This window comes from Camellia sinensis, chromosome 10 (assembly GCF_055761805.1).
Source record: "Camellia sinensis isolate YWXY chromosome 10, ASM5576180v1, whole genome shotgun sequence".
Classification (NCBI taxonomy): domain Eukaryota; kingdom Viridiplantae; phylum Streptophyta; class Magnoliopsida; order Ericales; family Theaceae; genus Camellia; species Camellia sinensis.
In genome coordinates, this window is record NC_138970.1 from 118854527 (window position 1) to 118865416 (window position 10890).

Here is a 10890-nt window from a genome sequence, read left to right on the forward strand (position 1 = left end):
GGAATTATGATTTGAGTGTGAAAAATTTGTTTGGTTATGAGTTTTGAAAAGAGTTTTGGAAAGAGTTTTTAATTAAATTTGAAATGAATGACGTGACATGATATTTAATTCAAAAACATATAACTCATAACCAAACACACAACCCAAAATCATTATCAAAGCTCAAAATTTTAAAAAAAAATTCTGGAAATATTTTTTTATTTAAAATTTAAAAATAACAGGTGCAAAAAAAAAAAATGCACTGTTCTAGTCAAACTAGCCAAACGTCTGGGGGGACGTCCGGGCTAGTCCAATTTTCCCACCTGGAAAGGAGTTTTCAAAAGTGGGTGTGGAATTAATTTTTGAAAACTATAACCAAATACCACTTGCAAACCAGGAGGTGGAATTAGAATTTCAAAGCTCTTCCAAACAGAGCCTTATTCTTCCTGAGTGATCTTGATATTCGTATTACTCAACGAAAGGATGTGAGATATTGTATTAAACATCCTATTTCTGACTTTGTGTCCTACTCTAATTTGTCTTATTCTTATAGAGCCTTTGTGTCCAAAGTTTCTTTTGTTAGTATACCCAATCATTTTCAGGATGCTCTTGCTACCCTTCAGTGGAAACATGCCATGATAGAAGAAATGAAAGCACTTCGTAAAAATGGCACTTGGAAATTAACTGAGTTACCTAAGGCAAAAGACCTGTGAGATACAAATGGGTGTATACTATGAAGCACTAAGCGGATGGTTCAATTGAGCGTTACAATGCTCAACTTGTGGCAAAGGGCTTTACTTAGACTTATGTAGTAGACTATTAAGAGACCTTTGCACTGGTGGCTAAGATGAATTTAGTCAAAGTACTCTCTCTTGCAGCTAATCTGGATTGGCTACTTCATCAATTTGATGTAAAAAATGCTTTCTTATATGGTGATATAGAAGAAGAGGTGTATATGGACATTCCTCTTGGCTTTGAGGACCATCAAACAAAGGGTAAAGTATGTAGACTTTGGAAGTCATTATACGGTTTCAAACAGTCTCCAAGGGCTTGATTTGAGAGATTAAACAGGCTATACTCAAATATGGCTTCAAATAGAGTTAAGTTGATCACACTTTGTTTGTGAAACATTTCTCACATGGTAAGACTACAACTCTCATTGTTTATGTGGATGACATAATGCTTGCAGGAGATGATAATGAGGAAATACCCCGGTCGAAAAAATATTTGGCAAGCAAGTTTGAAATGAAAGCCTTGGGAAATTTGAAGCATTTCCTAGGTATTGAGGTTGCCCTGTCCAAGGTTGAAATTTTCATCTGTCTGAGGAAATATGTTCCTGACCTGTTGAAAGAAACTATAATGTTTGGGAGTAAAGCTTGTGATACACCACTGAAGCCAAACCAGAAACTTAGTGATGATAATAGGGGAGTTATTATTGACAGGGGGAGTTATTAGAGACAAGTGGGTTTACTTATCCCATTCTTGTCCTGACATTACCGTTGCAGTTAGTGTGGTTAGCTAGTTCATGCATGCTCCTCATGAGACATACATGGTTGCAGTAATGCACATCCTTAGATACTTAAAATCATCTCCAAGATAAGGTCTATATTTTTCCAAACATGATCATCTTAGGATGAAAGTTTATACAGATGCTGATTGGACAGGATCAACAACTAATAGAAGGTCCACATCTGGTTATTGTACCTTTGTTGGAGGTAATTTGGTTACTTGGAGAAGCAAGAAATATAATGTAGTCATCCGGTCTAGTGCAAAGGATGAGGTTAGAGCCATGGCACAAGGTGTGTGTGAACACTTGTGGATCAAGTTGTTAAGTGATCTAGGAATTAGTCAGACTAATTCCATGCGACTGTACTGTGACAATAAGGTTGCTATTAACATTACTCACAATCCAATTCAACGTGACCGAACGAAACATGTGGAGATTGAACACCACTTCATTATGGAAAAACTTACTAGTGCCATTATATGTACTCCTTTTGTGAAGTTGGGTGAACAACTGGCAGATATTTTCACCAAGGGAATTGGGAGCAAACCATTTCATGATGTGCTTGGCAAGCTAGGCATGAGAGACATCTTCATGCCAGCTTGAGGGGAGTGTTAGATAATATATGATATTATGTATTTCTTATTCTATATTAGTTGTCCTTAGCTGTACTTTCCTTATTTGTGCCTTAAGGTTTCCATTGTGAGCTACATATTATCAATATAAAAGGGAATGATTGTCTCATCATTCCCTAAGTTTTGTTCTCTGTCAAAGAAACATGACCTTGTAAAGAGTGGAGGTGTACTTGAAGAAAAAGAATGTTTTGTAGATGAAGCAAGTTTGGCTCTCACATTGCTTCCCATGAAGGAAGTGGTTGCAATCCATTTTCTAGATTCCAAGGAACTTATGGTGGAGAGTCATGAAGTTGAAGCTTCATGGGTGTTGGATGATCTTTGCTTCCGAGAAATGCCTCTTGTGCTATCTTCAAAGCCATTTGTTCCACTTTGTGTTGATTTGGTGCCTGGCTTGGTTTCGTAGAGGAAGAATGAGTTTATTTTGGGACCATGTGAGAAGCATTATTTTGATGACATCTTGCTTTCAAAATGGCATGCTGCATGGGTGGCCTATTCACACCTTAACATGGCTTCAATTGATGTGCGTAAACAAGAATTTGTTTTGATGGAATGGTATTTGCTCGGATGATCTTGATTAAGGACTTGCAACTACTTGGTCTTGTTCGCCGTTGCATGTCCATTACGCTTCCATGTGTCATAGTTAGTGTTTTTAAAGGCTCAAGGCGCACGAAAGCGTTAAAGGTCTTTTGGGGCCTAGGCACAAGGCGAGACGCGGGCTTTATTGAAGTAAGGTGCACAGTCTTAGTAAAAAAACAGATAAATTAACATAGACTAATCCTTCATAGTACGAAGACAATTTTTTTAAAACAAAAAGTAATCAAGACAAATTATAGAATAATTCTCAGCCATCAAAGTGTATAATACATATCATTCCAATTTTCAAAGATAAAATAATCCACATTCAACAAAAAATAAATAAATAAATAAATAAACACTAAATATCCATAACATAAATATCTAACAAATAGTAATATAAGTCTTAATATTTCAAAACTTCAATATCATAAGAAAGGTTAGGTTAGGTCAGTCAATCGTCATCCTCAACATCAATGGCAAGCAAACCATCATCTTATTCTCCATCAATTGATTTATATCCCTTAGCATCTTTCTTCTCTGTGTCCTCTGAGCCCACCTCCTCCTCATCTATTAATTGAAGTGGAGTTAATATTGATGATTTAGATATCATCGGTTGTGCTTTTGAGCATGAACTTGTTGCTCTACTTGCATGGCTACTTTCTTCTACTCCAGAAGCTCTTGCAACAGTGGCCCACGCCAAGCCATCGTCATCATCATCATCATCAAACACTGGCTCATTATCTTCATCTGATTCTCCATCCATCCTCCCAAGCAACCACTCATTGCTTTTATCAATATTTTGCAAAGATATAGGATCAAGAGTGTTGCACATATCATATCTAGATCTCAATGTTCTATTATATTTGACAAACACCAAATCATTGAGATGTTATTCCAATCTATTTCTTTTCTTGCTATGAAGCTGAAAGTATTAGAAAGATATTAAATTCAATATAATGAGAATAAAAAATATTTACATTCACCAAAAATTGGTTAGAATGTTAAATATTTACATGTTTAATTACACTCCAATTTCGTTCACAACCCGATGAACTACATGTTAGGCTATGGACTTTTATGGCAAAAGTTTGCAAGTTTGGGGTTTTAGAACCATATGATACCCACCAATCAGCTGCAATAATCACTGGTTAGAAATAATTGTTACCAAGTATTGAGTTTGACTAAAACTTAAAATATTACTAAAAATAAACTCTTGAGTCTATAATATATTACCTGGTGCCCTTGTATTTCTTTGCCAAATCTCAACAGGCTTGCCAAAAAGGCTCTCAACCTTTGTGTAAATATTCATCTTATTAGTGGTCAAATCTTGAACAACGACATCTGGAAGCAACCTTTGCCTGCATTCATAAGACCCATTCATCACTTCATGACTTTTTTGCACCTCCAACGCTTTTGGATAAAAGAATTCTGGGTTAAGAAAGTGCACAACTGCATGTAAAGGCCGATGCAATTGGACGTCCCACCTTTTGTTGATGATTTCGAAGATTTTATTATATTTGTCTTCTTCATGATCAAACGAACTTGCAATGCATTCTTTTGCCCTATCCATTGCTTCATAAATGTATCCCATGGGAGGTTTCTTCTCAATATTAACCATTCTAAGCACTTTGACGAGAGGCCCCAAGAACTTAAGGGCAAGCACAACATTATTCCAAAATGAAGGCATCAACAAAGTTTGTGCCATTCTTTTACCCTGTGGCTCATTTGCCCATTTACTTGATATCCAGTCTTCGGAGGTGTCCATCTTTCTCAAATTGTTTTTTTGTTGATGAGACAGTCAAAAAGGTGGTTGCAAATCTAGTTTTTGCAGGCTTGATCAATTTCTTGAGATTTGTATAGCACCTCATCATGTTTAGCAAAGTAGGGTGGTTGTAAATGTAGTCATGTACTGCAATACCCCTTTCAAATGTCTTTTTCAATCAGGGTATCTTGAAAATGCCTTCTAACATCAAGTCCAAGCAATGAGCAACACATGGTGTCTAATACAAGTGTTCATACTTGCCTTCCAAAAACCTCCTTATAATGTAACAAAGAATTATTATTTTCAAGTTTTTAAATTTTAACTACAAAACAAAACAAACTATGAGTAAACAATTGTGAAGCAAGGAAGGAGGAAAGATTCTTACCCGCCAACACATTAGCTGCAACACTATCAGTGATAACTTGCACCACATTCTCTTTTCCAACTTTCTCCTCAAACTTGTCTAGTAATTCAAATAGGTTTTGTCCATCCTTTGAATAGCTAGAAGCATCAACTGACTCAACAAACATGGTTCCTCTTGGACAATTCACTAAAAAGTTTATCAATGTCTGCCCTCGTTTATTAGTCTAGCCATCAACCATTACGGAACACCCGTATTTTGCAGAGTCCTTTTTATGATTCTTCATCAAATCTTCAGTATGTTTGACCTCTTTTTTGTGTTGGGTAACCCGCACTTCTTGGTAGGTTGGTTGCTTCATACAGGGACCATATGGCCCAATGGCTTCAATTATTAGTCCAAAACTCTCATAATTTATAGCATTAAAAGGGATACCAGCATCATACATCCACCTTGCAAATCTTTGTACTGCTTGAGCTCTCATTTCTTTTTTGTAAAGGTCATTGTCATCAATTTGTGTCTGCTTCCCTTTTTGCTTGGTCTCTTCGATTTGTCACCACTGATTCCGGATTGGGTGTGAAGTAAACATCGATAGGCCCTTTTCTCTTTGCCATTTTTGATTTGGATTTGGATGAACCTTGGTTGCCACTTGCCAACTTACAGCGTTGATTGACATTGAGCTCAATATCATCATCTTCATCTTCATCTTTCATGTCCATGTCATCGAAATCAGGAAACATATTCATTTCTTCTTTTTGCGTCTTATTTTTTGACATGAACTCTCTAATCTCTTCTTTTACATGAGTTGGACACCTTGTGCAAGCAGTGACATTTCTATAACCTCCTGCGAGGTGTTGTTTCGCCCGATAAACACCTCCATTTGATACTTTATCACAAAAATTACATTCAAACTTATTTAAGTTATTGGACTCTACCACATGGGCATATTTCCACGCTGGATCTTTTCTATTACTTTTAGCTGTTATTTTCTACACAACAAATTTAATAAATAGAAAATAATTTCGGTGTAATGTAATGTGTGATTAATTAATTATTTGTAATTTTTTTTTCCTAACAGAGACGGACTCAAACAGAGACCAACAGCAATAGAAAAAAAAAGAAGAAAAAGAAGAAAAAAAAATCAGCGAGCAATGACGGAGGAGGAGAAGAGAAAAGAAAAGAAAAATGTCCCCAGCAGCAGCAGCAGCAACGATGAAGAAACAACACAAAAAAGAAACACCCATCAATAGCGCGCACACAAAAAAAAAAAAAAAAAAAAAACCAACAGCAGCAAGGAAAAAAAATGGAAAATAATTTTTATTTTGGTTCTTCTCTCAAATGTGAGCATTACTTTCAAATGTCATTTTCTACACAATAGATTTAATAAATGGAAAATAATTTTAGTGTAATGTAATGTGTGATTAATTAATTATTTGTAATTTTTTTCTCCCTAAACAGAGTAAAGAGCAACAGCAGCAGGAAAAAAAAAGAAGGAAGAAAAAAAAAAGAGCAACGAAGAAGACGGGGATGTAGAAGGAAGAGAAGAAGAAGAAAAAGAAGAGAGAACAAAAAAAAAAAAAAGTTGCTTGCAACAATAGTGATGATGAAGCACCCAACAAAGAAGAGGACAAAAAAAAAAAAAAACCGCCTACCAGCAGCAACGAAGAAGTAGCAAAAAAAAAAATAAAAAAAAATAGAGGGACGAGATGACAACACCCAACAAAGAAGAAGAGAAGGAGGAGGAAAAGGAGAGGAAGGGGAAAAAAAAAGACCCAGCCGCACAATAAATAAGCAGAAAAGAAGAAGAAGAAGAAGAAGACTCACCTGAAGCCGAAGTTGAAGTCCTCAATCAAAGACGAAGTCGCGATGAGCTGCAGATTACACAAAGAGAAGAGATGACACCTTTCTAAACCATATAGATCCCACCACCAAAATTATATATCTTCCAAATCATATTCCTCCTAGAAACGAAGATTGTCCATTTCTTCCACTAAATTCGCCAACATACTGAGATCCTGCTCCTCCACATTTGCATTGGTAGCATGGACATTGAAGAACTCGGGTATTGTAACATTCGGCTTAGGCCCATCTGTTGGCACAATGAACTAGCTCGGATCAAACTCCATCACATGCGTCTTCTCCTTTTCACTGAACAAACTCTCTATAAACCAATCGTCATCAAGTTCTTGAGGGAAAATTTATTTCTCTACTGACACCTCAATGCTGTGAGCATCAGAGACTAGTGAATTTCAACATTTTGGCATCTTTCCATTGGCCCATGATCACTTCGTTCCATACATCTAGTTTCAGAAACTTCTTCATCCAAACGCTCTTGATTTTGGCGGGTAATCTATGCCACTTCTGCCGAATTTAGTTTGAGATCACTGTCTTTCATCAAAACATCTTCCATCTTTGTTTCAGTGTCTCTTTATCAACTCGATTTCGATCTTGGCAAATACCGCGTCATTATTGTATTCCATCTGACCAGCAATTGTGTTGATTTCTTCATATAGCTTCTTTTGTTGTTTGGCTCTTCGGCACAATGCTGCTAGAGCCACAACTCTTGGTACCAATGTTGCTACGGGGTTTGATCGGGCTGCACTTAAGACGCACAAGTTTGTGCTCTCACGAATGTACACTGTCGGTTTGGGCAAGTGATATGGGATGATGTATAGGCTAGGATCATTCGAGGGTGAGGGAATTTGGGCATGGTTTAGGAGTGGATTGATGGTGACATTTGGTTTTTGTGGGGGTGCAATGATTTTGTTGTCTATGAGGTCCTAGATTTTATGATGAAGGCGAAAACATTGGTCGGTTTCATGACCGTGTTGTTGATGGAAGGCATAATATTTGGTAAGGTCGTGTTTTGGTGGGAGTGCTTGTGGCTTAAGGAGCTTGAGATGTCCCTTGTCCCGAAAGATTTTCATGTCTTAGGTTCGACTCATATGCAAGGGATAGAAGACTCAATTCTGGGCTCAGGTTGGGTTGGTAGTTTGCTGGGTTGTATTGGCAAATGGACTGGCGGTACTGAGTTGAGTAGTTACTGAGTTGACTTTGGTAGTGTTGGTGTTAGTGGCAGCGAAGTTGGTATTTCAAATATAAGGCTTCTTGGCAATCTCGACTTCTTCAACTATCAGCCCTTGATTCAAAGCATCCTCAATATGTACCCCAATCTCATGCAGATCCTTGAAGTTGAACCAATGAAGGAAAATCATTCACTTCATAAGTCGATTTTGTAGATTTCTTACCTCCATTCAGTCTTGGTCCTTTTCAGAAGGTAGATTAGTCATTCTAGCTGCTTTACTCCTCTAACGAATGATAAAATCGTTGAATTTCTCATTGGGCTCCTGCCATGTTGCCTCTAATTCTCAAGTGGTAACCTCAATCTGTGTTATAAGAATATTGTGCGACAAAGGCTTTAGCCAGCTCTTCCCAATTTCTTTTCCCTTTATCTTCCAACTTCGCATACCAGATGACAGCAACTCCAAATAAGGTCCTTTCAAACAGAGAGTTATTGTGTTCGGGTCAATCCCATAGGCCTTAGGATGTTGCAAAATAATCGGATATGAACGTCATAATGGTCAATATGTGGCATTTTGAACCTCTCCGACAATCTCACAGCAGCCTCCGTGTACGCATCTTCAATATCTAGAATTGCATCAATGCCCTAGGTCTTCTTGAGGACTCTTTCGAACTTGGCAATTCTTTGAATTACTAGGTCATGTTCAATCAAATCTAGAAGGAAAAGTCCCCCAACAGCAGGTTGTGGAGTAGGAATCGGGGTATCTTGCAGATTCAAGCTTGGACCATAGAAGTCCTCAACATTTGCTACTGCAGCTAGTTATGGGTGAATCGGCAGAACAAGAAGAACTCCAGGAGCAGGAAGAACTGCCGCTACCCCAAGTAGGCATTACATGTCAGCTAGGGTCCTAGCCTAAGTAGTGATTGTTTGGTTGAGAGCATCAACGATATTCTGTAGAGTGGTTATCACTTCTGCAATGTTAGAAGGAAACTCTGCCATAACTAAAGGTGATACTAAACCCAAAGGGGAATGATCAAACTGTGCTGTTGATGATGGATTAACCCATCTTCTTCTAATTGGTGATGGCAAAGGTACTAGCACTGGCTATCCATGAGCAAGATCACTGACTTTCCATAAAAGGCCTGAATGAGTCCACTAAACCTGGGTAATGCTAGGTCTATCTGAAGCAATGGTGCCAAATCTCCTAGCAAAAGAAAATGAACAAAGATCCCCCAATCAGATAATGCCTTTGTAAAAGCTTATCAAAACTAGAACTCTGTACTCAAATAACATCTCCTCAAATTGATCTGACAGAACCTCTGTACTTGAAGAGAACCCCTGCATCTGTTCCAATATATAACACATAGCATATAACATATAATTTGCGAACACCCCTATGTGGGCTTGAGTTACCCTATCCTAGTATTGGAAGAGATCTAGAGCTTCTCTATTCATACAAAAAGGTATCACAACAATCTAGAGAATGTGAGCATCCTGTCCTAATTTTGGAAGGTTCTACAGCTCACTATATGCAAGGGTAGGATAAAGTCAAAAAAGGGTGCCCCGGCATGATCACCTAAATACCTCTCTACCCTTTTGCCGGGCTGTGAAAGGAGGATCAAACAATAGGCAATGATCAAGATCCAAGGGTTTGCATTCCCAGCCTGACAGAGCCTAGGTTCGGCGAGCCATCCTATACAGCAAGCTGTCCGAGAATGACGAGTGATGAATGTGAAGGGTTTAAGCGAATTGATGAAGATGCAAATGCAATAAACATGTCTAAATGTTAATAATTCCCATATCATAACTTTTGAGTCAAGTTCACTCAGCACTCCCCAATAGAGTCACCAAAAATTGTGATATCTCCCGAACGGGGGTCTGAATGTGCCCAACAATTTGAACCCTAAGTCTGGTTCCATGAGTGCAATGTGAAACGGAATGAGAGTCAAAATTTGGCAATTCTATAGGAAATCCATTATTCACAAGAAATGACGAAAATAGACTACATCACCAAACTTAGAGTCGCCACCTAACGTTTTGAACAAAACTAGGAAATCTGTGACTCGTACCCAAAGGTCATGATCTATCGTAACCAAAGTATCTCGACTTAGGAACTTAGGTATGAGGGGAAAATGTCATGAATTGAGCAGCCCCACTGTAGACACCCCATTTTGACAAACCATAAAGAGTTAGGCACTTGAAATGCTTCCCCGATAATGAAAGGTTTTATAATTTCAACCTTGGAGATGCTTGAAGTTGTTAGAGGTGTTGTATTGCCATTTTCGTGCCAAAAACTATCTTTTGCCAAAATTATTGTTTGTTAGTTTGTATTGAGGGCCTATTTTCAACTAGAAAAAGTTGGAATTTGGAAATTTCTATTTCACACAAAATTGTAGCCCTTTATGCTAACTTTCCAAAGCGGCTTGATTTGCATCAATCTGATATTGGATGAGAAAGATATGCCCAAAATATATGAAAAGTTGTCAAGGATGTGCGCCCGCACATGCCTTGTGCGTGCGCACATCCTTGCAAAGGCAGCCACAGATGCATTTTCTTCTTGTGCGTGCGCATATTCGTAGTGCGTCCGTATATGGCTTTGTGCATGCACACATCTGACCAATACACATATTTTCAAGAAGCGCCGCCAGTTAGTGATGGGGGAACCCTAGGGCAGTCTTTCTTGACCCCCAAGCCTCTATTTGCCTATAAATATGCCCCCTTCTCCTCCCTTTGAGGTAGGCTGAACACTTTAGCCAAGTTTTGAGCAATTTTTGAGTGAAAACACTTGCCTTCCTTTCACCCTCAACCCTAATTCCTAAAAACCTAAACCTTACAATAGCTTTAACACATCAAAATGTATCTGGGGTTTAAAGAGCTTCAATTAAAGTCAGGCTAGAACCTGAGGGAAGCTTTCAAGCGAGCAAAACTTCTTTTTTCTCGCCTCTTCCTTTTTTTTTCTTTAGTTTTCTTGCAAACCAGTGAGTAAGTCTTCTATTTCTTTTAATTTCAGTAGCTTTTGAACTTACGTTTTCAATATATCATTATAGTTAGGGT

The 10890-nt window shown here is 38.0% G+C and overlaps 1 protein-coding gene across 1 annotated transcript in view; it reads left to right on the plus strand.

Annotated features, from left to right (window-relative positions):
- LOC114317366 (uncharacterized) overlaps positions 1 to 6223 on the plus strand; it is a 47515-nt gene extending 41292 nt beyond the window's left edge. Inside the window, exon 9 of the mRNA XM_028264067.2 lies at positions 5893 to 6223. Within this exon, the coding sequence (XP_028119868.2) occupies positions 5893 to 6064 (172 nt within the window). The 3' untranslated portion in view covers positions 6065 to 6223. The remainder of the gene's footprint in view (positions 1 to 5892) is intronic.
- Positions 6224 to 10890: the final 4667 nt, after the last annotated feature.